The sequence below is a fragment of the Coloeus monedula genome (assembly GCF_965178545.1).
Source record: "Coloeus monedula genome assembly, chromosome: 2".
NCBI classification, from domain to species: Eukaryota; Metazoa; Chordata; class Aves; order Passeriformes; family Corvidae; genus Coloeus; species Coloeus monedula.
In genome coordinates, this window is record NC_138782.1 from 25,447,559 (window position 1) to 25,473,492 (window position 25,934).

The window sequence follows — 25,934 nt, forward strand, 5'->3', positions numbered from 1 at the left end:
CCAAGCGCGCCGCGCGCTCCCATTGGCCAGCGGCGAGCGCGCCGCGCCGCGCCCGCCTCCTCTGATTGGGCGGCGAGGGGGCGGGGGGCGGGGCCTCCAGGCCGCCCCCGCCGCCGGTTCCCGCGGTGGCGGCGGGCGGGCGGGGTCAGGCGCGCGCCTGCGCGGGACCGGCGCGGCGGAGGCGGGAGCGCGGCTGCGCGTGCGCGGGGCCGGCGGCGAGCGGCTGCAATGGCGGCCAGCGCCAAGTCCTTCCTGGCCGACGCGGGCTATGGCGAGCAGGAGCTGGACGCCAACTCCGCCCTCATGGAGCTGGACAAAGGTGAGCCCGCGCGGGCTCGGGGCTGTCGCCGGCCCGGGCAGCGGGGCCGGGGTGGGAGCTTGGCTTGGTGCCGCTTTATCCACGGCGGGGGGCGGAGGAAGGACCCGGGGCTGGAGGTACCTGCTGTAATTCCTGCTGTCTCCTTTAGGCCTCAGGTCTGGCAAACTCGGGGAGCAGTGCGAAGCCGTCGTTCGCTTTCCCAGGCTCTTCCAGAAATACCCGTTCCCTATTCTCATCAACTCGGCGTTCCTAAAGCTAGCCGATGTTTTCAGAGTGGGGTGAGTACTGTCGGGCAGGTCCTGTCCATTCCGGTCTGAGCCGTAGGAACGCCCTGTGCCTTGGAGTGTCGCTGCATTGGAGTCTGGGATGTCGTGCTTGCCTGATAACACCGCTGCAGTACCCAGTCTGCTGAGGTTGTGCTTGATTTAAACTTGTTTTCCAATTCTTTAGTGGGCTTAAGTGGCTTTGAGTGATACCGACAGTTCCTTTCCTTCTGTCCTGATTTGAGGATTCTTTCCCTGACTAAGTTTTGCTGCCTAAGCACGTTCAAATCATAATTCATAAATGGATGAATGATCATACGTGCAAATTTAATCTCTAACAAAGCTCGAAGTAGAGCTTTCCAAGTGCCTACTGTCTAAGTGATGTATATAGAGGAATCAAAGCTGCTTTGTAAAAGCTTACAAAAGTTTTTGTTGATGTAGTGGAATCTTCACCATTGTCTTCAGGAAGGAAAATAAATTTGCTCAACACTTGACAGTGATAATTAGACTTCTCAGTCTTGGATGTGTTTTTCTAGTAGATTTGGATCCCTGTGTGTGCACAAAACAGGCATTTGCTTACACTCCTCCTCACTGGTGTCAACAGATTCATTTCCCTGGAACTGGGCTTTAGTTTGACACTACCTGAACTAGAAAATAAAGCAATAGTATATTAACAGTGTCTTTTTTACTGTATCAGTGTACTCAAATGTTTCTAAAGCATAGATATTTCCTTGTTTTAATTTGCCCTCAAAAGTTATATTTAACTAATTTAGTATTTGAAGTGCTTGAATTTTCATTACAAAATAGCCTGACAAAGAAATGTGTGTATTTTCTAACAGCAACAACTTCCTGAGGCTGTGTGTACTGAAAGTTACCCAGCAGAGTGAGAAGCACTTAGAGAAGATCCTAAATGTGGATGAATTTGTCAAGAGAGTTTTCTCAGTAATCCATAGCAATGATCCGGTTGCTCGGGCTATTACACTCCGGTATGTATGGCATGAGCGATCCTGATTTCCTTCAGATCTGTTGGTAACTATCAAAGTGCTCATCTGAAATAAAAAGACCAAGTACAATATGGGCCAGGGCAACCCCTGGTATCAATCCAGGCTGGGGGATGAACAGACCCAGAGCAGCCCTGCTGAGGACTTGGGGGTGCTGGTGGATGTAAAGCTGGACATGACCCAGCAATGTGCACTGGCAGCCCAGAAAGCCAAATGGGTTCTGGGCTACATCAAAAGGGTGCACTAGGCCAAGGAAGGGGATTCTGCCTTCTCTGGTGAGACCCCTCCTGCAGTGCTGTGTCCAGCTCTGGGGTCCCCAGCACAGGAAGGACATGGGGCTGTTGGAGGGAGTCCAGAAAAAGCCATCAAGCTCATTAGAGGGAGGGAGCACCTCACCTATGAGGAAAGGCTGAGAGAATTGGGATTGTTCAGCCTGGAGAAGAGAAGGCTTTGGGGTGACCTTCAGCCTTCCAGTACCTGAAGGGACCATACAAGAATGATAGGGACTTTTTACAAGAACATGTAGTGACAGGACAAGGGGGAATGGCTTCAAACTGAAAGAGAGTAGGTTTAGATTAGATATTGGGAAGAAATTCTTTATTATGAGTGTGATGAAGCACTGGAACAGATTACCCAGAGAAGTTATGGATGCCTCATCCATGAAAGTGTTCAAGGCCAGGTTGGATGGGGCTCTGAGCAACCTGGTCTAGTGGAGGGAGTCCCTGCCCATGGCAGAGGGGTTGCAACTACATGGTCTTTAAGGTCTTTTCCAACCCAGGCCATTCTATGACTCTATGAGTGAAATAAAGGAGGCTTTTTATACGTTGCTCATAGAGTTAAAAGCAAAGCAATGTCTTTAAAAGGGGTGAATGATAAGGATCAGTGCTAACAAGAATAAGGGTATTAACCATTTATGATGGTGAGAATTTTGTGGATGGATCCAGCAAAACAGAATTTGCGGTGTTGAAATTTTGTGTGCTCAAGAGAAGAACACTGAATCTGTTGTATGCATAATCCACACAGTAGCTATATGCAATATATCACATGTTGCCTATGATGTGTTTAGACTAAGTGAAAGTGCTTCCTTTTGTGGCAAAGTAGTTTTTGTTAACTTGTAACCAAAATTTACACGAACCTTGTTACTTTTTCATTCAGCATTGTCCTAGAAGTTTACTGCTTGTTGGTCTCTGATCATTAACTTCTACGGAAGTGCTGTTATATTACTGATTGCTTTGAACTTCTGGGAATCAAGTGGGAAAACAAATAAAATTAATCTGTCTTTAACATCCCTGTCCTGCTGGTTTGTCTCTGGTGTGTCTCTAACGCTATCCAACATGATCCTCTTAACTGCATCTTCCAGACCCTGTGCAGGTGAAATCAAATGTGAAGAGAGCACTTTCCTTTCTCCCTTTATATTCTTTTCTTATCTCCATCTAGAACTGTTAATGATTTCACTCTTGGGAAATGGGAGGCATTAACAGGCATTTGATTGATTAGCTCATATGTCCATTTCTTTTTTCTTTTGACATTTCATTTGAGATTATACTTCCATGCCCTGGTATCTCAGAAATCTGTAAATACAATATGTCTGCATGTTTTCTTGTAGTTCCACTTCAGTGTTCTAACATAAGATTGCAGTTGTTGACTGGCATTGAGGGTTATCTGCTTAAGTCCCAGGAATCCTCTCAGTTTGCAAAAATACTGAAATTACTAATAAATTCACAGGATACATCAAATAAAATCTTAAAATAGCTGTTGGTTCAGCAATTTTAGTGTAAAATCTTCTGTTGATTTGTTTTTGTCCTCCTTGAATAGTGTCAATAAAGAAGAACATGTTGAAAGAAAGATCTGGTGACACTGAACCGTGCCATAAATCAAATCCCTCCTGATGGGAGAGAATTTTCTAAAAGTCTTTGCAAGGAGTTTCAAAGATAAACCGAGGCTTTTCCTGGAGTTTCAATGCTGCTGGATAGTTGTTTATTAAGTCTTATCAGAGGAACAGAGCCACTAGCGTGACCCAGGTACAGCATAGAGCACAGAAAGCAGGAGTGAAGTCTCTAATTATCAAGATTTACACAGCCTTTTAAAGATATTTTAATCAATAGTTACTAAAAACGTGTATTACTTTCACTTTCCTACCAATTATTCAGTAACACGGGCAGGAACTGCGGAATTTTCTATCCAATCACTCCAAACTACTTTTACTGCAGAACATGGAGGAGTAGAAGAAGGAGAAGAAGGTTTAGAGAACAACAACAATCCTCCATTTTGATATTTTTTACTCTTATCTATTTACGACAAAGAGAAGCCCAAAACCTCTAAATTTTTCACCCTGTGACAATCTTACATAGTAGTCTATCACCTAATTCACACCACTGTATTTTCTAGTTCTTGTCTGATCGTTGGTAATTTTTTCCAAGGTTGGAGGCTAAAACAGTGTTGTTCAGGGGGGTAAGAAACCTTAAAAACAGGCAGAAAAATACTCTCGGCACTCTGGGTTCCTACAATCTGGTAAAACAAAATTTTGTCAGTGGAATTTTATCAGTAGATAACCGTGTGTAAATATTTGCACAGAACTCTTGCTAAAATTACCATTAGTATAAATCCTGCATTCATTCTTCTTTTAATTGGATTATGCTAAATATGCCTGAAAGGTACCTTGGAGATATTTTTGGCAAAGTATAAGTTGATCTGCTACTTTTTTAGCAGTTACACAAAAGGTGTTGTACTAATTTAACTAGTAACCTTATGTTACATCAGTGAAAGATGTTGGAAACAAATCATTCCATAGTGCACTCTTAATTTTAAAAGAGTTTTTGGTAAGTTTCTTACTGTGTCAATTTCAAGCTAAAAGGTATCAAAATGTAATTTTTATCAAACCACTAACACAACCCACATGATGAAATCTGTTACATTTAATTATATGCTTACTTTTAGCATTTGTTTCTTTCTGTAGCCAACATGAAAGAGCACATTTTTATATAAAATATAAATACTTTAACCAGGTTTTTTTACATTTTTATCTGGTTCCATCATTTCTTCATGATCATTTTTCTTCCTGACTTTGCTGTGATTGATTTCTGTAGGATGTTGGGCAGCATGGCATCTATCATTCCAGAAAGGAAGAATGCACATCACAGTATTCGTCAGAGTTTGGATTCCCATGATAACGTGGAAGTTGAAGCTGCTATATTTGCTGCTGCCAACTTTTCTGCACAATCTAAGTAAGATCTATTTTTTTTCACTTTTTCATATTACAGAAAATGGAAACTCCATTAACACTGCCATTCACAAACCTTACTGTCTTCTGTTGTGCTGTCCTTTATAGCAAAACACTTAATTATGTGCAGTAGCAGTATTGTAAGGAAATCTGAATACAAGTTCAGCAGATTTTTTTTTTCTAAAATGGAAAGCTCATAAATATGAGAATGAAAAATGGAATAGCAGCTTTTATCATGAATTATTTTATGGAAGGCATATTAGGGAGCAAAATGTAGTGCAGCTTGTCAGTTTTTGAAAGCTTTCATTTTATTATTTGATCATGCCTGTATGCAGGGGTTCTGAAAAGGACAGATTTTGGCAGGCACTCTTTTGTGTAACTTTTAATTGTTAAAACACAGTGTTTGGTAGGTCAGTTGAATTTTTTCTTAAATTTTTAATTACTTAATTTTTTATTTTTCATTTCACCTGGTACTTTCTTTTCTCCACAGGGATTTTGCTGTTGGAATATGTAATAAAATCAGCGAGATGATTCAAGGTACATGTGTATGTTGAATGGTAAAGAGGAAAAGCTTTAATTTCTCTGAAAATTCTTTATTATTCATATTTACATATTAGATATCAGAATGCTGTTGCCCTCAGATGATTCCAGTTTTTAAATTAGCTGATCAATAATCTCTCTGGTATCTTAAATCCTCTTAAAAATTAAGTTTTCGAAGCACCTGTTTGGTACAGAATAAAAGCCCATCTCTAGTGTGATGAATAAACTTGCATAGACTCTCACGGGTTGCTTCAGATGAGTTAATTTGTGTGTTACCTGCAATGAAGCAAGGAGTAGCTTTCTCAACCAGCCATGAAAGTGCTTGGTAGTGCTGTCATTTCACACCTAGCTAGTACATGGGTTACTGGAAGCTACTGCAGGTGTTTGCACCATCTGCTTTCAGCAGCAGTAGCAATCCAGACATACTCTGTGCCTCAGAACTGCCAAAAAAAGCCAGCCCAAGGACTAACTCTGCCTCTGTTTCTTTCCGTGTTGTAGGTTTGGCCACACCTGTGGACTTGAAGCTGAAGTTGATCCCTATTCTGCAGCACATGCACCACGACGCGAGCTTGGCCTCCAGCTCCCGGCAGCTGCTGCAGCAGCTGGTGACATCCTACCCTTCCACCAAGATGGTCATTGTCACCCTGCACACCTTTACTCTGCTTGCTGCTTCTTCTTTGGTTGACATTCCCAAGCAGGTAATTCTTCCTCAGGCATGCCTTCCACTTGAAGTACAAAGTACATTTAAGAAACACTCAGATTCTGGCTGCTGATAAAAAGAAACAGTGATGGCTGTGCTGGGTTGGTTGCTCCCAACCAACTGTTGAGGAAGAGTACCCTGAAAACTGCTGCTGCTTTCGTATTTTTTGCCTTTTCTGGTTCCATTTTCAGGTGACCCCATCAAACCCACTAAGCCTTTTTTACAGATCATAACCTATCTTTCTCTAAATCAGCTGGGATTCAAATCAATTAGGATAGATTGCATGCAGGAAAATAAACACCCTGACTTTTTCTGAAAACACTTCAACTTGCCTGTAGAAGCCAGGCTTCACTTTGCACTTCTGTATATTGTCTTGGGTTGTCGGTGTGCCTTTTGCCTTTCTTTCATGCAAGTAAATGAATATTTCAATAGCACGGAATGCATTTAAAATGTATTTTTTGGGGAACTTTGAGGAATTTCAATTGGTTGCTTAAATTCAGGACTATAAACCAAGTAATGAGAAAGCAGTGATGGAAAAATACAATGCTTCTATGCTCTGATAATGAGCTTTGTGGATGTGATTTATAGAGCAGGTCTGAGCACAGTGATACTTGAGACTCATCCAACTAATCCTTGTAAAGGAGTTACGAAAATCAATTTGCTTTCTTTCAGCCCTGTACAGCTGTGGAAGCCTGGTGTCTGTGACTGTTAGATAATAGCATTGATCTGTCTGAAACTCTCTGCTGTGGCTCACTTCTGTATTTCAGATGATGCTTTTGATGGTACTGAATCTAAGACTACTGAAACAACATGAGAACACTTAATATGCTGCTTTCATTTTTTTTTAATGGCAGTAAGCATAGAGATTTAGGCTCTACTTCTGCAGCACAACAGCCAATACTGCTTAAAACTGATGTAGCCAGGGTGGGAGTGGAGACTAAAACCAGGGCTGGTGTGTTCATGCTTTTTCAAGTTAGTTTTGGCTCAGTGTGCTCAGCATTTCTTCCCGAGTGCTTTTGAAGAGACTTCTTTCTAGCAGCATCTCTCTTAAACAATGAATTTATTTTGTTGCAGATCCAACTTCTGTTGCAGTACTTGAAAAATGACCCCAGGAAGGCTGTGAAGAGGCTTGCAATCCAGGATTTGAAGTTATTGGCCAACAAGACACCACATACATGGAGCAGAGAAAATATTCAGGTCTATATGTTTTTTAAGCTAAAGTTTATTATGAAACTTCCCAGTGAGTTGTAGAATTCTTTCCAGAAGAATTATTTGGGAGATAAAGAAAGGAATAACATTCATCCCCATGTCCTTAAGTTAGGTTACTCTGCCAAGCAGAGTTGCCAAGTATTAATGAGCAATTCATAGAATGTCTTCAAGTGGATAAGTTGATACTCAAGGATTAAACTTGAACTGTTATGACTGAGGGAAGGCATGTGCCATGTAGTAGGCCTTTGTACAGTGAGGAAGTAGCTTTTCCATCTGACAAACTCATCTCAGATAACAAGCATGAATGTTTACACTGATCTTACCACACCAATGCTCTGGAGCAAAACAGCCTCTAGGATTTGTCAAAACATACCATCCAGCGAGGTGTACTTGAAAGGTCAAATGGAATTTTGATTTCATTTCTTAGAATTCATGGCTTATCTTCAATAGTAGCTTTGTGACTGCTGTTGTATGAAGAAGAGAGTGTTTATAGTGTACCTGTGCTATTTGGGGAAACTAGTGTTATAGTGTAGGTATTACTGCTGCCTTCTTTCAGTCACAGTTGCAGATGAACTTTTTTTTTTCTCCTTTCTCTTTTTCCAGTAGAAATGACTATGGAAAATAACTTCAGTTTAGATTAATGGGAAAGTAAATATTTCAAGAACTTAATGGCACAGGGTTACAGCTCTGCTTATTCCTGGGTCATTTTTTCTTTGCTTTTGTTACTCTTGGAAGCTACTTTTGTTCTATGCTGTTGGAGCATAAGGCAGCTGGGAGGAAAAACTATGCTGGGTTTTGTTAACAATCATCTGAGAAGTAAAGCATGTTCTGCTTTGTCCCCAGTTCTTGGAGATGATGATTTGGAGTGTGCAGAGGTTTTTGTGTTAGTGAAGTGCTTTATTCTTCATAATGGGTTAACTCCAGAAATGTATTTCCTTTTAGGAATTTTAAGGGATTGCTTTATGGATTGCTCTATGGATTTTTTGCAGAGAAAATGCTACTCTATCCCATTATATCTGGTTAGTAGTTATCTCAATACGAGTGAGAGACATTGATAACATGGCTTTCACCATCAGGTAGTGTCTTGAAGTAAAGTGGGTGTCCTGATGGTTGAAATGCATAGGAAAAAGTTCTACTGATGTCAGAACTAAACCAGTGACTAGATTAATACAAAACTAATTGTCTGAAGCTCGTTACTGCTTTCTGAATGGCATGCAGAAATAATAAGAGTTTTTCTGACTTCTGAAATAAAAAGTCATCCTTTTGAGTTGGGAAATTGTTCTCCATAGTAATGTTTATACAGCAGGGACTGGAACAGACTCTGCCTTTCCCATGGCAAGATGTGCCTCTTGTACCTTTTTACCAACAAACATTGGTTCGTTTCTTCAGCATTTTAAGTCTGTCCTGTGTAGGTCAGTTGGGAAGTTTGGTCTTTGCATTGTGGAGGCTTCACTGATTTCTAGACATCAGCTTCAGAAGCTGTTGCTGCCTATGCTATAGAATTAGCAGTCCATCTTGCTAATTCCTCTGTGCTCCTGGCAGTCTTCACAGTTACCGTTTCAGATATGCCCTGAGAGCTGATCTGATAGCCCTGAGTAAAGCATCAGTGCCTTGGGAGACATCAAGACTCAATTTCTACCCCAGTCATTGGATCTTTCTCTGTCTGTTGATGCCACACTATTCAGTGGATTAGCAAAATACTAATTGGTACAAACCACAGATGTATTTAGAATTTAACCCTTACACAATATGTATGCCTGATAAGAACACCATGGGGGTTTTTTTATGTTCTGTGGAACTAATTGTTTTGTTTTTCTTTATTCAGGGTCTTTGTCACTCAGTTTTGGCACACTCTAAAGCAGAATATACTTATATTTTCTATTTGTGTCTCATATTGCCATCCCTCCTGTTGGCTAAAAAAGCATCCAGAATCAGTGAATGACTAAATTGTTTGCAGTGTTGGCATAAGGAATTGAGAACAATGTGCATTTTAAGACTTATTCAAACCTAGATGTCATAAGGCCTGTGATGGGTTCTGGCAAAAGGCACAAAAGTATGACAGGAGCTCTATTACAAATGAGTTAAAATATAAAATACACCTTAATATATTTATCAAGAACCTTAAAAGTCCTGTTGGACACCAATACTTCTAAAGGAAATGACACTTGAAACTTAGCTCTTCTAAGGTGTATATTTATATAAAACCTTGCAGATCGTTACAAGGAAAAATAATCAGTAGGCCTCAAACTGTCGTAAAGTCTTTTATAGTATTGGATCAATGAGACCTGATAATACTTTTGCCACTGATGTTTAATCAACAAATGACTTGTAATTGATGTTTTCTAGTGTATAAGACCCACTGTCACTTTTCTGCAAGCTGCATGTTCAGTCCTCTAAACCAGCTGCTTCAGGACTTGACTTTTGATTTTAGTACAGTATTTTCTGTGGGAAAACCTTGACTCTCAAAACTTTTCAGAGAAGTGCAACTAAATTTTTCATACAGATAGCTCATGGGACTTCTTACCTCTGTACCTTTTTTCCTGCTGATTTTTAGGCACTCTGTGAATCTGCTCTTAACACTCCTTATGACAGCTTGAAAATGGGCATGTTATCCGTTCTTTCCACATTATCAGGGACCATTGCCATTAAACAGTACTTCAGCAGTGCTCCAGGTAAGAAAACTTGCTTAGATGGTTACCTTTGGCATTTTAATGGTTGGTTTTCTACTGATGATCAGTTTCATCTAAACACTTTGTAGGATTTTCTAGAAGTATTTTTGAACTTCAGAACACCGAGAGTCACACTGTGTTCATCATATGTAAACGTCAAACGGGACACTGTATAGTCATGGATGATCATGGTCTCAGGTTTTGTTTTGTGGGTACTGTGGTATATGAAAATGGTTTTTGCCTTTGGGTCTTTAGGTTTTCTTAATTTTGTGAAGAAGTGTGTTGCCTCTCAAATGGCTGACCTGCATTCTGCTTAAGGAGTTTTAAAACCATGGATTTGCATAAGTTTTGAGTAGCAGGGAGGCTTCATGGTGTGAGAGTGGGCTGGCATGTTACCCTGCCACCCTTGTGAGCATGACCTGCAGCAGTACCAGATGAACCTTTCTGCTTTGTGACAATGTACTGGAGAAATTGTAGAAGAAGAGTAGACTTTAAAAGTGATTCAAGGTATCTTGTTCTCAAAATTATGATCACACTGTTTTCTTTTTTCTTCTTGAAAGCCAGACTGCCCTAATGAGTATTATGAGCTCAAATACATGGGCTGCAGAAATGGGGAAAAAAAAATAGTACATCCTCTTCAGTCATTCTGGCATGGCTTAATAATTAATACACTCACCAGCTTTTTTTATTCAGACATAATATTTCTTAAGGCAATATTTCTCTGAGTCCTGAAACATCAACCTTTAGATCCAAATGTTCTTTCTCATGTGTCTAACTTGTGTAGTGTTCAAGAATGAGAGTCTGGTTTTGCCTGAGGAGAGAAAGCTATTTTCATCCTATTGTTTAAACAGAAGAAAGAACCCTAAATCAATATAATTGTTTTGCAGAAAGGTACTTAAAGATCTGTGGTATATTTATGAACCGTGCAGTTTTATGTTCCATTTGCCTTGCTTTTATTTAGGAGCAGCAGCTACAACTGCAAGATTTGATTTGGTAAAACTAGCACAGGAGTGCTGTTACCACAATAACCGTGGCATTGCAGCTCATGGAGTGAGAATCCTGACCAATATATCAGCCTCTTGCCAGGAGAAAGGTATGGGAAAGCAAGGGCAATGAAGAGGCTCTGTTTACAGTCAGGCTTATGCACTTAACATGTATTAACTCGTCCTGACTGTGAACCTGGCTGTAAATCTGTCTGATCCCTCATGCTGGTTAGGGAGAGTGGGGACTATAATCTAGTAGGAAGTACTCTGTCTGATTTTATGAATGTTTGGGAAGATTCCATCTTTGTCTAATTTAGAGAAAATTACTGGGTAGAGTAGAAGTGGTGCTAAATAAATGCTTGTTTTACCTCTGCTGTAAGACTGCTGAAGTGTTGGTCAATCCTTGAAAGCCCTTTGCACAGAGTCTGTTGCAAAATAATAACAGGCCATTTAGAAGTCTTTAGTCCCAAGATTTATGCATGCTTTACGCGTCACTGTGACTGCTGAATAGTTACCCAAGACATGGAATGGCAGAATTGTTTCTCATCAAAGTAAGGTAAAGCAGACACGTTAGGAAAATTCTTAATTGTCATGGCTGCAACAGCAGTGCAAGCATTACACCAGCTATGGTCAGAGAACAAACTAACTCTTTTAAACTCTTTTTAACTCTTTTTCTTTTTGTAGATCTTCTGCCTTTGGAGCAAGATGCAGTTTTTGGCTTAGAAGCTCTTCTTGTTCTTTGTAGTCAAGATGACAGCCCAGGAGCCCAGGCTACCTTAAAGGTGACATTACTGTTGTCTTCCCCTTCACAGCTGGAAGTTATAACAACGGCTTGTACAACAGAGAGGCTGGTGTGCACCACATCCTTTCTGGTGGAAGCATAACAGACTGGAGGGAAAAGAAGATTTTTCTAGTTTGTCCATAACCAGAGTTCAGAGCAGTAGAGAAACTGAGCATAGCTATAATACAACTCCTCTCAGCTCTAGAGTAAGTGAATTGTTGTGGGGGGCAGGGAGCATTCCTCTCAGAGGAACAGCTGTAATGAAACATGAACATTGGATGGCGGTATCTCTGGAGGACAAAGAGAATTTTGGAGAGAACTTGCTTTTTGGAGATGGAGATGCAGTGTACATGGTCACAACACTTCTATAAATAATTATTCTTATTTTCCTACTTCAGAAACTATCAGTAATTTTTCTAGTTATTTACCTGTAAAGGCTGGTGATGTGAGAGACTACGGTTGTTTCTTGAATTTGTGATGTGTCTTTATTCAGGAAGCTCAGGGACAAAGGCTTGGGCTCTTAGAAAAATCTCATCTTTTTGTAGAGAACATGGTTGTGGAAATAGCAGATCTGTATTTCTGCAGTCATACTTGCAGATAAGTAAGTGTGCCTGGCTTTTTTGGTTTTGAAGACATGGTGTTGATTGTACCTGTTGACTGTGTGAGTTGCAGATCACGCTGACTTGCATGGTGAAGCTGGTGAAGTGCCGCCCTCACCTGAGCCAGTCCGTGGTGGAATCCCTGCTGACACAGCTGCACAGTGCCCAGGACAATGCCAGGATCCTCATGTGCCACTGCTTAGCAGCCATTGCCATGCAGCTGCCTGTCTTGGCAGATGGGATCCTAGGAGACCTAATGGACCTCTATAAATTAATTGGACAATCTGCCACGGATAAAAAACAGGAACTCTTGGTAAGACCTCCCTTGATGGATAAAGTCTGTATGAAAAGCTGTGGATGGATTGTATTTTGAAAGGCAGCTAAGGCATTTGTTATGTCCAGGTTGATGTGCCCATCTGTAGCCACTATTCTCAGTTTTAACTTTAGACCTCCGTATGTCAGTGTTCAGTATAGAGATAGCTCCTAGATGGAGCCTGAACTATGCAGTGTATTCCATTAGATTTTCCAGCAGATGGCACTGCTTAGGCAAGCCTGGCTATTGAAATTATTGGGGTATCTCTAAAGTAGTGGTTGAAGGCCAAATGGCAGCTAGCTCTATTTATATAGGGTGCTCTGAAGCAAATGACTTAATATACTGTAAGAGAAAAATGCTTTCATCACATCTATTTGGAGAAGAATTTGAATTTTAAAAAGAAATTACAAGCTTTCTGTTAATTTATTTGGAGCATTTGAAATATCTCAGCTAAAAGGCAGAGTAGAGATTCTTTGAATGAAAATTACTTTTATCTGCAAGAAGTACTTGGATTGCTGTAACTACTTAAAAGATATGACTGAGAAATTTTGCAGTTAAAACATATATATGTAGTTTTCTATGTAGTTTTGAGTCCAAAATAAAACAGAATTGGCTTGGTTTTTTTCTTTTCTTTAGTTACTGAAATATAACTTTCTTCCTCACTCCTCCATTCTCTACTAGGTTTCTCTTGCCACAGTGATATTTGTTTCCAGTCAGAAAGCTTTGTCCACAGAAATCAAAACTGTTATTAAACAGCAGCTTGAGAATTCCTCCAATGGATGGACAGCCTACAGGATAGCCAGGCAGGCTTCCAGGATGGTAAGTGAAAGTACCTGGAGAAAAATGGTTTGCTGTGATTGAAGGGATGTTAGGGATTTCTTTGAATTGGGTAAGGGAATAAGGAAGATCGCAGGACTTGGGAGGAGGAAGTGAATGGGGAAAAAAATAAAAATCACTTTCCCTCTTAATTCCCTGGAATGCTCATTCAGATATGTATCATTTAGGACACTCATCCCATCAAAATGTTTTTTCATTTGTGTTTTTGAAGTATTTGAGAAGGAAGTCAGTGATGTGCTGGCACTTTCTTGAGCACACACCTAATCTGTATTGTCTGACTGTTCTTCAGAATGTGATACAGGTCATCCTGATGTATGCTTCTCTTTCTTCAATGTGAAGAAAGGAAGAAAAAGATACTGTTGCCCTTTTCCCTTCAGTAGCTTCACATTTGGGGTTAGAATTACACAGAAACCCTAATATGAGATGATGAGGTAAATTTCCATGTTTGTTTCTCATCTTACTGAATTGGCTTGTGTAAATAAATACTACACTTTATACAGGCTGGCATTTCCATAAAATAAGCATTTGTGCTTTTATGTATTGTTAAGATTGCCATGATCAGATGATTGGTAAAAGTTTCATTGTTTCTCTTTTGAAGCTGGGAGTAATCCTGGAGATGTTCTTGTTTTCTTATTTGTGTAAGTTTTGTAGAAAACCCCAGCCTTGCTTCATGTCCTGTTTCAGAAACATGCTTGTCATTACAGGGCAACCATGACATGGCCAGAGAACTGTATCAAAGCCTGCTGACTCAGGTGGCTTCAGAACACTTCTACTTCTGGCTGAACAGCCTGAAGGAGTTCTCCCATGCAGAGCAGTGCCTGACAGGCCTGAAGGAGGACAACTACAGCTCCGCGCTCTCCTGCATTGCTGAAGCCTTAAAATCCTACCACAAAGGAATAGCGTCACTGACGGTCAGCACACATCTTTCGTGGTGATGTTTCTGTGTACTGCATCGTGGCTCTTTGGTTTCTGCTCTTAACTCTCTGAAAAGTTCTTAAATATGTCTGGCATCTGCCAGACTCTCTGGTTCTTCTCTGCAGGCATCTCAGTTGTAACACACTGCATCTTGAGAGAAAAGATCCTGTAGCTCAGCCAAGTGTGATTAGCTAGATTTCTCTTTGCTTTTTCTTCTCCTTCCACCCCTCATTTCCTGCCTTGATTAGATCATAGGAAATGTGACAGATCTTGTTTAATTAAAGTTATCATTTTATAATTTTCCACTCCTTGCTTTGGCTGAGTAAAAACTATTGTAATAGCCAAGCCTGGGAATTGGCCTAAATTGGCTGCTGTCTTCTTGAAATACAGAGAAGGATTCAATCGTCTTCCTCCCTCCTTCTGAGTTCATGTTGCCTTGTACTTGACATTGTGATCTCATAGAATCCTAACAGCAAGTTAGTAAGAGGAGGAAAGACAATTCAGTTTCATCAAATCCAACTGGTACCTGCTTTTTATGCAAATACTTTCTGCTTCTCCAAAGTGGTAAAAATAGCAAGAAGCTGTATGATGTCTGTGAATGTAAACAAAGAAAAAAAAAAGGCATTAATGAATAGGGACCTTCAGTTCCTACTGTAAAGTTGCTTCTTAACAAAAGATGATCCAGCTTCACACAATGCTTTCTTTCATATTTTAGTTTCCATGAAGAAATCTTTACATACAGTTTTCTGTATGCCTCTTCAGTGAAGCTGCTTTGTTGTTTCAGTTACTGGACTGTTAGGGTCATGACAATTCAGACATTCGTTTTTAATAAAGTTCAGATATTATTATTTATTAATAAAACGTTTCAGAATAAGCTGAAATGACATAAATTGCTACTTTTGTCCTCAGTGAGAAAGACTCATCAGCCCTGAAGTGTTTGTCTTTAACTGTTAGCTGAGTGAATAAGACTTTTAATTCAACACTTCAAGATTTCTCTAACATAGAGAAGACATTGAGAAGAGGACCTCATCTAATTAGATGTTAATATTTAATACAGGCAGGAAAATAACTTGCTTAAATAGGTCATTCTGTGATCCAGTAATTTAATTACCCTTTCCCTGGAGTTCAGGGCTTTTTTTATGTTGAAGGATTCCTGTCTTCATCTCTTCCGATGACATCAGTTCCTGCATGTTGCACATAGTGCTTTTCTGGGTGCAGTGCCCTCCTTGTGGATGATTGAGGGCCAGAGGAGTAAGTAGAGATTTTGTAGGTGAGAGAGGAAGAAATCAGGTTTTACTGCTGGTTGTTGCTGACTTGTTGCATCACTCTGAACAATTTCCCAACCATGCTTGAGTGTATCAGCTGTAAAAGGAGCTGCTCACTGCTTGTCTATAGAACTCAACCTCTCCAAGGGGAGCGAAGTGCCATAAAATGCACGTGACAGCCTTCCTGCTGAAGGCTTTTGCTGTCTCTTCTCTCTTACTCGAGCTTTCCTGTTGCTGCTGTTTCAGTGCAGAGCATGACTCAGCACTGCTGGTACCACAGACCAGTGGTGCATGTGATGAACCTTGTGTAGCTGCTCCACTTTGTAGCTGGAAAACACTGTGTCAGTAAATGTCTTGCAGATGTTCAGTCAGCCCCGTTAAGCAATGATGAAATATTCAGACAGTGCCTGATCTTGTTGGAAAATTTCTCAATTCTTCCTTGATACACATAAAACTCTATCTTGCACTGCAGAGTGTTCTTTCATGGGAATTAGTGCACTTGCGGGAAAGAAGTCCCACTGCTTTATGGATAAGAGGTTCTCCCTTGCCCTGTGGGAGAACAGGGACTTACTTGTCAGGGAGCATATTGACCACAGTCCCCATCGGTCTTGCTGTGTACTTCGTTGTAGAGTTAGCAAAGGTTTTGAATGGGTCCTGCTCCTTCTGGCACAGATCATGTGTCTCAGTGGAAGCACTGGCTTTATTTTTCACTGCTGGTAATCTAAAGAAGATACAGAACTTGAACAAAGCACTAATACAGCCATTGGTTAAGTAGTACTAATTCCAAATATCTCGATAGCAAGTGGTGGTATTTGAAGAACTTGGCTGAGCCAAAGAAATATTTCTGTCACTTTCAAAAAAGAATTATAATTCATTTATTGCCCACAGCAGATCAGGTAAATTGCAGTATTAATGAGATGAGCTTGTATTTCCATTTACAAGAATCAAGTCCAATTTGTGCTACTAAAAATGTCTGGATTTTCTGATATAAGTACTTTACTCTTTAAAAGCATGTAGTCTCTCTGGAGCAATTACAGTGCAGTGTAGCCCTCTTCCACAGAGGGTTTTCTGAAACCATCCTTGCAGAATAAACTGAATGATTCCAATTCAAAAGAGATTTTTTTGTGCCCTTGGAGAAGGAAAAGCAAAGTGATAGATAAGAGAGGCTTAATGGCTCGAGTATGAAATGGTCTTATTTTTTCAGTTGAAATCTAATTCAGGAGTTTAAACTGGTTGCAGTGGGCTGATGTTTCCTCACTTTAGTCAGTAGTGGGCCACTTCTCAGATGATGGGATGTTCTGTGAGAAACTAGTTCTCAGGTCTTCTGCCAGGAAAGAAATGGTTCTTAGTAAGGTTTTGGGGTAGGTTATAACTTCCTGCTTTGGGAAATGACCTGGTGGGGAATAAGGAGCACGGGGGAAGATAGGCATGAGTCTGAGAGATAGTCCCAGTGCTTTGTTTTGCAGAGGGCTTGTTCTTCTCAAAATCCATCAGTTTAGGAAAAATAAATAGTGTATTTTTGGCTTAACTAGTATCAAACCTTGGGTACTGCAGCTTACCCCCTCCTGGGTGTCCTAAGCTGTCACAGATGCTTCTACCAGTCAGATAAGCTCTTAGGGAGCAAAGCTTCACAGAACTGTATTTTCTGAACAATAGCAGCTTGTCTACCCTCCTGGAGTTCTGTTATTTACTGTTCTTAGTTACCACTAGACTGTGTCTCTTCATCAAATGCAAGGTTCAGTGCTTTCACAATGTTCCCATCCAGTTCACAGTTCCAAAAAAATCACCCCTTCCTCTTGCTGTGGGTAACTTCAGCCAATTTTTTCTCTTCTGGCTGATGCAGAGAATCACTTTTTCAGTCCTCGTGTTTCTGTTTGCCATCCAATTCAGTGTACACTTTCTTATGGTAAAGACTATCTGGGCTAATGTCATTTGAAGCCTAATGGCTTGGCCTAGGAAAAAGGAAATAGGTGCCCTAATAGCATTTTAACTGCTTAAGTTGCATTTGGTACAAGGGTGATATGCTTGGAATATGACTTAGTAATTGTGTAACTTCTGTCATTTATATTTAGTGTGATTGAAATTGAGCAACCTGTTAAATGTTGTTTTAAAAAAACAGCTTTTAGAATTGAACTTAAGAATTCAGTTGTCTGATGAGACTGTTCAGCGACATTGCAGTGTAATTTTATAATTTTTGCTTTTGACCTAGTTTGCCAACATCCCTATTATTGTGTTTCAGGCTGCTAGTACACCACTTAATCCTCTGAGCTTTCAGTGTGGGTTTGTGAAACTCAGGATTGACCTTCTGCAAGCTTTTTCTCAACTTATTTGTACCTGCAACAGCCTAAAAACAAGTCCACCACCAGCTATTGCCACAACGATTGCTATGACATCGGGAAACGATCTCCAAAGGTGTGGACGCATCTCTAACCAGGCATGTGCTCCCCTTCCGCTCTTGTGCAGTTATGTTTGTGACTCTGGTATGAATTCTGCTTCTCAGCAAACTTGTAAGTTTGAAATGAAATGAAAAGTAGTTGTGAAATGGGTTTTTTTGAATAGTGGACCTTGGTTTTCACCTGTAGCTCTGAAAACACCTGCCTGTAGCAGGCTGTGTTTTGAAGCTGAGTGTGCACGTGTGTTTTCTCCTCCAGTGACACACACAGCTTCCAAGGAAATGCATGTGGCAAGTCACTATGTTCACTCAAACTTGCAGCAAGGCTTTTCACACCTTGATTTGAAACACCTCAGACACTCTGAGTACACCAAGGAAGAATACATGCATATACCTGAGGATCATTCTGCAACTCCTTTTGCTGAGTGTTGGCAACTGCCTTGGTACTGTATGGAACACCAAGAAGGTTTGCTTCTAAATGCACATGGTCTGCCAGAAGCAACCAGTGGGTAGTCCTTGAAAGACATAGCAGTTTGCTTTATCAGTTATTTTTATTTTTATTTTTATTTATTTATTATTTTTATTTACTGATGGAGGAGGTTGTTGATGGAGTTTTTTTTGTTTGCTTTGTTTTTAACCCAAGGAGGTTTTCTTGGTGCAGGAAAAGTAGCTGTTTAATGCATGGATGAGAGTCTGTCACTTTGGTAATCTTTATCCGAGTGAAGAAGCAAGAACTTAATGAATTTTTCTCAAATATGCCACCTTATTCCTTCAGTGTTGTATGCTACAGTGTAGTGGTTTTCTGGATATGTGGGGTTTTGTTTGTTTTGCTTTGCTTTGTGTTTTTGCCTAGTAACATTGTCTCTGCAGATGAAACACTCCATGGAGGAATTCCGAAACTTGGCTACACGGTACGGAGATCTGTATCAGTCATCTTTTGATGCAGACTCAGCAACTCTAAGGAATGTAGAACTGTATCCTTTTAAAAATCTTACAATTTGTCCACTTTCCTTCTCTTAAAAATCCTCTTTTCTGTGAAGACTGCCATAAAGTCATTTTGAAAGTTAATAACATAAAAATTAGCTGTCATTTGCTTCAAACCTATTTGAAAATAATCATTACCGTACTATTGTTTGGAATTACTTCATAAACAACACACAAAAATTGGAGCAGCATATAACTTGGTATTTTCACAGTTCTTGCTCTTTGTTTACTAAATTAGTAATAACTGTAGGATTACTTCTCAGATGCAAGGAAAAGTGCTACTAAATACACTACATTTCTTGCTTTAGGTGCCAACTCTGAAAGTCTTTTAACTCCTTAGTGTTGACATCAGACAACAGCAGAGCTGCCTGTTGATTTCACATGCAATAGAAGCTCTGATTTTGGATCCAGAATCTGCAAGGTAGGTTTGATGGTTAACTACATACTCCTTTTCTGCGTATTAATGAATCCTTGGAGCTTTAAACCCAGGAATTCAAGGAATGCTCAGAAAGTTTCTCAGTAGACCCTTCTAATTATATTCTGGGCAGGCTTGAGGATCTGTTGCTGCTGTGCTATACCTGGCAGGCTGGGGACTCTCTTTTGAGTTCTGTATTTTATACTGATTTTGCTCTTGACAGCACTATAATAGACTTGTCTTAAATATAGACTTGAACTTTTAATCTCTCCTTTAGCCACTTATTTTAATTTGTGTCATTGTGTGTTAGATCCCATCCCTGTTGCTTGCACTTGTAAGTGCATCTTAGCTTCCTTCAAAGTTGTGAAAGTACATGCACTAAACTAGTTCAAATTTTTAATGTGAAGCCATCACCTCTGGCTCTTTTTCTAACAGTGGACTTCAATCCACTAGAAAACAACCTTGAAGTACTGATGAACTGAATCACTGTTTAAAACACCCAGAGTTTAAATGGAGATTAAATGGAAAATACTGTGGATAAAATCTTTTTGTGATTTTATAGCTGGTGAGAAAGGTGAACATCCTAAGTGTCTGTAGTATTTGTTATAAATTAAGCATTGCTTAAAGGTGTATTAGTCAAATTTGTATGATGCTGGGTGTCTAGGAGATGGAATTGTCTTCAAAGCAGGAGATGATAAACTTCCAGATTTAGTCTCAGTTCTGACTGGCATTCTTGCTTTGTGTGGTGAGTTTCTCGTAACTGTTATAAACACTGCAGGGTTAAATAAAAGCCAGGGGAAGTAAGTATGCTGAGTCTGTTAGAACTGTCACTGCTTCAAGTGAGAGGGTGGGGACAGAAAGTGGTGGGTGAGTGGTAGTTAAGAAAGATTTAAATATAAAGGGCAAGTGTTATAGTGGAAAAATAGTAAAAAACTTAGAGTAAACAATTTGAAAGACATTTCTTAATGGATTTCAAGTTCTAATGTCTTTTTGGGTCTGTCTGGTAGCGTGCCTTCCAGGTTATGATGAGAAAAGTAAGTTAGACACAATGAAAAGGTTGGGTTTTTTTGTTGTTGTCTTTTTCAGTTTCCAGGAATATAGCTCAAATGGAACAGCTCATGTTGAAAGTGAATATGAAAGAAGAATGATGTCTGTATTTAATCATGTACTAGAGGAAGTGGAATCCCTCAACAGGAAATATGCTCCTGTGTCTTACTTGGCAAGTAACAGTTTTAAATGTATATTGTATAGAGAAAGGGGGCAAAACCTCATCAACTCCATATATCTGTGCTTGGCAAGAAACTGGGAAGCATTCTCAGTTATTTAACATTACTGACACAAACAGTCTCTACAGAGACACACTTGTTTAAAAACGCTTCAAAAACAGTTTTGCTAAAACATCTGTAACCTTACTGGTCTGATTAAAAGTAATCTTTTAAAATTTCCATGCTAACAGCACAGCAGATGCTGATAAGGTAACTACAAGTACTGTCAGGTCTCTGCCAGACCCCCTCACCACACTCACTGTCAAACCTGGAGTACGTTGTCTTCGTTCACTTTCTTGCTGTGAAGGGATTCTCCCCCTCCCACACAGCAGCCTAGCTTTAGTCCCTGAGCTGGTAGTGGTGAACTGTGCTTTGTGAGTGTAGCATTTCTCTTATCAAAGCAGATCATCAGAGAGCACGAAGTGGAGTGTGCCAGGTGCAAGCAGTGAGCTGATAACGCTCTCCTTTACAGGGCTGGTGGGTTTGTCTCTTCCTGCTGGTGAACATCATAAAGCTGAAGTGCATGTTAGTGGGAACAAGGTAGTTTGTTTGTCATGGCTGGCATTTATTTGCCTGGTTTCTAAATTCAACAGTCTTTACCAGTTCCAAATAGAATAGAGGAATGAGTTGTGTAAACCACAGCAAAGGTAAACCTTGTAAATGTAGTTGTGACTGGCTCCACACCAGGGCAGCTTGGGGACTTCAGTGGCACTGCTTGTGTTCATCTGAGCCAGAGGCATGGTGCAGCAGGGAAAAGAAGAGTAGACAAGAGGCTTAAAACTTAATTACTGCATTGCATTAAGTCATGATAGATGCCAGTGTTGTTTGCTTGGAGGGGAGTTGTTTATTTGAGGGTTTGTGTGTGCTGGTTTTGTGTATGAGTGTTTTAAGCAGATCCTGCTCTGCCGACTCTTAACACTAGGACTGGAAAGATTTGTATTTTTCTTTTGCTTGGCCACCTTGTTCTTTCCAGAGCAGAATACCTCCTTCAGTAAGGGGCAGAACATAAACAGAGAGGCTGAATGTAGTCACTGTCATCTTAGTGGCTGTAATTCTATGACTGTATTAATATATTTTTGGACTTATAATGGAAATTCCTGCTGTTTCAGTACCTCAAACACATGTCTTTTTCCTGTGTCATGAATGATAATTTTTCTCAATTGTTTTGGCTCTGTTTCTTGCAGCATACAGCTTGTCTGTGCAATGCTGTCATTGCCTTGTTGAAGGTGCCCCTTTCATTTCAAAGGTACTTTTTCCAAAAGCTGCAGTCTACAAGTATTAAGGTATGTACTGCTCAAATATGGCCTCAAATTTCTCTTTACAGAGTCTTTACTTCATGAGAAAAGCCCTACTGAAGGCACAAAGCTTCAGCATTTTTAATCAAGATACATAACTGCAAATAGCATTTGGGTTAATCTGTTAGGAATAACTTGAATAACATGTATGAATGGTTGTTCAGAACCACTAGGCTGTGACTTAGGCAAGTGGGATTCAGTTGTTTGATTGCAAAGCCTTAAAGATAAAGTGTAGCTGGAATTTTTGTTGATTCTGAGTCTGCAAAGTGAAATAATTCTGGTCCTAGGAAGGCAGCTTTTATAGATTTGTATCGGTTTTTTTCCTTTTCCTTGAAAAAGCAATGTTTACTGCCTTGGAAGAAAATTGTCATGTATGTCAGCACACTGACTGAGAATGACTATATATGACTATGGTCATGGGTTTTTCTGTTTTAGTCAAGTGCTTCTTTTTTCTGGGAAAAGTGAAAGCCTTAAGTTTTTTAATATTCAATCTTACTGCATTTTGCTTCTTTGTTCAGCTTAATATACTTGTGGCTATTCTGTGGAAGCTCTTTTTCCACATCTTTTGAAGAAGTGTAGTCAAGGAAACTGATATAAAGATATTATCTGCTATTGCTGATGACGTTTATTAAATAATATAGTAATGAGTCTCTGATAATGTCTGTGTTTCCATTTGCTACTTCTCCTACCCACCCTCTCCTTGGAAATTTTTCTATAAGAAGGTGTCCTGTTTCATCCTTGAATTTTGTTTGCTTTTCTGGAGGCTTATAATGACATTTTGCTCTGTTTACTTGTGTTCCAGCTTGCTCTATCCCCGTCTCCAAGGAACCCAGCAGAACCTATAGCAGTACAGAACAACCAGCAATTGGCCCTCAAGGTGGAAGGAGTGGTTCAGCATGGATCTAAACCAGGCCTTTTCCGTAAAATCCAGTCTGTCTGTCTAAATGTCTCTTCAGTGCTGCAGAGCAAATCTGGACAAGACTATAAGGTATGGATGGAATAGAGCCAGGAGGAGTCTTAAGTTTTTTTGCTGTGTTTTTCTTTTCTTTTGTTTGACTCTGGGCAGCAGAATTTTCAGGTTTTCCAGGTTGAGATGAATGTGTGGTTCTGTAATCCTTTCACTCCTGACTGTTGCCATTCAAGCGCTGGCCAGAGCCAAGCATAACGTGTGGAGGGGGATCTGGGATTTTTAAGGCTGCAATATGTCAATACCTTTTTGTAACAGCTCTTCTTCCAAGCAAAGAGGCTTTGTCATGTTCAGAACAAGTCATTAGGAATCAGTTTGAGATAAGGAAAACTCAGCCTAGTTATATATCATACAAAACTCCACAGGGGAAAAAAAAACAAACCAGGAGTAGATTATTCTCTACCATATAGTCTCGAAATTTTTTATAGTCATTTTAAGGTTCTTTTGTTTGTGGAAATTGTTAGGACAGACTGTCGACATGAAATAGCATCTGAGGAGGCACATATTAAAGTCAACAGTTTTATCAAAGATTGCATGACTGAGATTTAGGTTCTGCTAATGTGATACTTAGTGAAAGGGCTGTTTTGGTGGGTTTTGGGGGTTGGGGTTTTGTTTGTTTTGTTGTTGTTTGGTGGTTTTTTTGAGGGGGAATAGGAGAAAGTCAATGGCTTGTGAAAGAACAGGACTGGGAAGTGTGTAATCTTTGACTCACATTACTTTGTGGAAAAGTAGAACCTCGGGTAGAAGATGACTTGTTAGCTTGTCAAGCTGTCTCAAGCATGCATATGTATTGGTTTAGAAAAATTGAGGACAGATTTTTCCTTTTTTCTCCTCTCTCCTTCAAGTGGAGAGCTGAAAACTTATTTTTGGCAGGCTTATATAAAATGGTGTTTTAACCTTCCATCTGTGTTCTCAGATTCCTATCGACAACATGACCAATGAAATGGAGCAGAGGGTGGAACCGCACAATGACTACTTCAGCACTCAGTTTCTGTTAAACTTTGTGATCCTTGGCACCCACAACATCACTGTGGAGTCCTCTGTGATAGATTCAAATGGTATTGTCTGGAAAACTGGGCCTAAAACAACTATTTTTGTTAAGTCTCTTGAGGACCCGTACTCGCAGCAGGTTCGTCTCCAGCAGCAGCAAGGACAGCCTCCATCCCAGCAGCAGCAGCAGAGAACCGCCTACTCACGGTTTTGATTCCCAGAAGTGACTCCGTCCTGCTCAATTGGTATTGCAGTTTTTCTTGGACATTTTTTTTTTTAATTTTTTTGGAAGACTTTTTATTATAACCTTCTCCTAGAAAGTCTCAGATGCCAATTTGTTGCTTTTTAAATTATCCGGGGTAAATTTGAACTTGATTCAGCTGAGGCAGCTGTTCAAATTTGGAGTTGTGCTCTTACTATAAACTTCTACCTGATCTCTAACTTTGTTTACAAACCTGTTCCAGCAGACTTCATAAACTATGATAGCAGGGGACACTAAGAGCTTGCTGACTGGTACTTTCCATGCTGTTGCTTTTTGAAGCACATAGGTTCTAATGTTAGGCGTACAGGATGTTGGGAAACACTTCACTTTGGCTGGTTATACAGAAATGAGTGTAATACCAAGTGTGTATCTTTTAATGTGAAGGAATGGGCAGGAATATCCATAGATTTTTTTTCTGACATTTTAATAGCAAGTTCCAGTATTTGGCTGGTGTATGTGTGTTGTTACAATTCATCAGCACTACTTAATGCATGCAGCTGCAGTTCACTTGTGATACCCAGTCCTGCAGAGGGAGGAGACTGCTTGAGGGGCTGCTGTCTGGGGAGTCTTGCAAGAGGCAGAGTTTTACAGGTGGGAATAATCACTGTCTCTCAGATGATATTGAAAATATTACCATGTTGTTTTTAAATTTTCATGCATCTGTATTTCTGAAACCTTTCATTTTGTTGGGGTTTTTTTTATTTGCTCTTTTAAGAGGGAAATTAAAATGAATGATAACTTGCAAGTTAACAGCTTTGTTCCTTAAAAGGAGTCTTCTATACCAAAGGCTTTGTAATCTTGTGTAGTCTTTGACCAGCTTGCTAATCTTAATTGTTAATTTTACAAGATAACTTGAAATAGAATTTTGCCAATACTAGAAATCGATCCAGAATAATTTTGGAAATACCCTGCTTCATACATAATTTTCATGCTTCCTTTGTGATATAAAAGGCTGAACTCTGTGTCCAGACTTTCAGGCAGTAGATCACATAACATGACCTTCACCTTCTCTTCATAAAAAGTCTCTGCTTATCACTCTGCAGGAAAGTAGGACCCACTTGAGTGAGGAGGAGGAAGGATGGCTTTTACAGACTTCAGCTTGTAAATGGCTTAATCCCTCTCGCTGGAGCAGAAATTTTTATTGTTATTTTCTCAGCAAATTCCCATGATACTGTCATTTCTTCAAGCTGATTTCACTGTGGAGCCGACTGGAGCTTACAGATTTTGCTTGCTTCAAGTGCAGAGAATATGATAATGAATTGCTGTAAGCCGAGGCTTCCTTTGCATAGCAGGATGAAGAATTTTTTTCTATGTTACTCATAGTAGTTCCTTTTGGCTTGAGACTCTCTAAAAAAAATAAAAATTGAAGTGATGATGCTAGATGTCATATTATCTTAGTCAGGCTGTAATCCTAACTAGAAAAGATAATTGGGATGAAAGGTTGAAACAGAAGACACAAAAATGGGGAGAAGTTGAGCAGCATCCTCCTTAAATGATTTTGCTTTTGAACAGGAGACACAAAGTGCCACTGCCTTTCAAGCTGACTGAGGAAATTGGTGGTTTCTGTCCCACTTTTGTGGTTCCATGCCTACAGCTTTGTGTGTGTGTTTATACATACAGCTGTGTGCACACATGCATATATGTACCTGTAGCTACATCTAGTTAAATGGTCCAGAAAGAGGTGATTGACCTGGTGTTGTGTATGCTCTCTGTCAGATTGAAGATCTGAACTCCTTGTGGTCAGCTGGGT

At 40.0% G+C, this 25,934-nt stretch overlaps 1 protein-coding gene across 1 annotated transcript; it reads left to right on the forward strand.

The window, feature by feature from the left end:
• Positions 1-219: 219 nt before the first annotated feature.
• INTS7 (integrator complex subunit 7) lies at positions 220-25,169 on the forward strand. Its single transcript, XM_082303398.1, has 20 exons — positions 220-319; positions 468-597; positions 1,422-1,568; positions 4,670-4,807; positions 5,294-5,340; positions 5,842-6,041; positions 7,118-7,240; positions 9,807-9,924; positions 10,883-11,014; positions 11,589-11,686; positions 12,358-12,597; positions 13,279-13,416; positions 14,139-14,345; positions 17,854-18,048; positions 18,877-18,980; positions 19,343-19,411; positions 20,492-20,624; positions 21,855-21,953; positions 22,768-22,953; positions 23,849-25,169. Exons 1-20 carry the CDS (start codon positions 229-231, stop codon positions 24,134-24,136), a joined length of 2,883 nt encoding a protein of 960 aa, XP_082159524.1. The 5' UTR covers positions 220-228; the 3' UTR covers positions 24,137-25,169.
• The last annotated feature ends 765 nt before the right edge of the window (positions 25,170-25,934 follow it).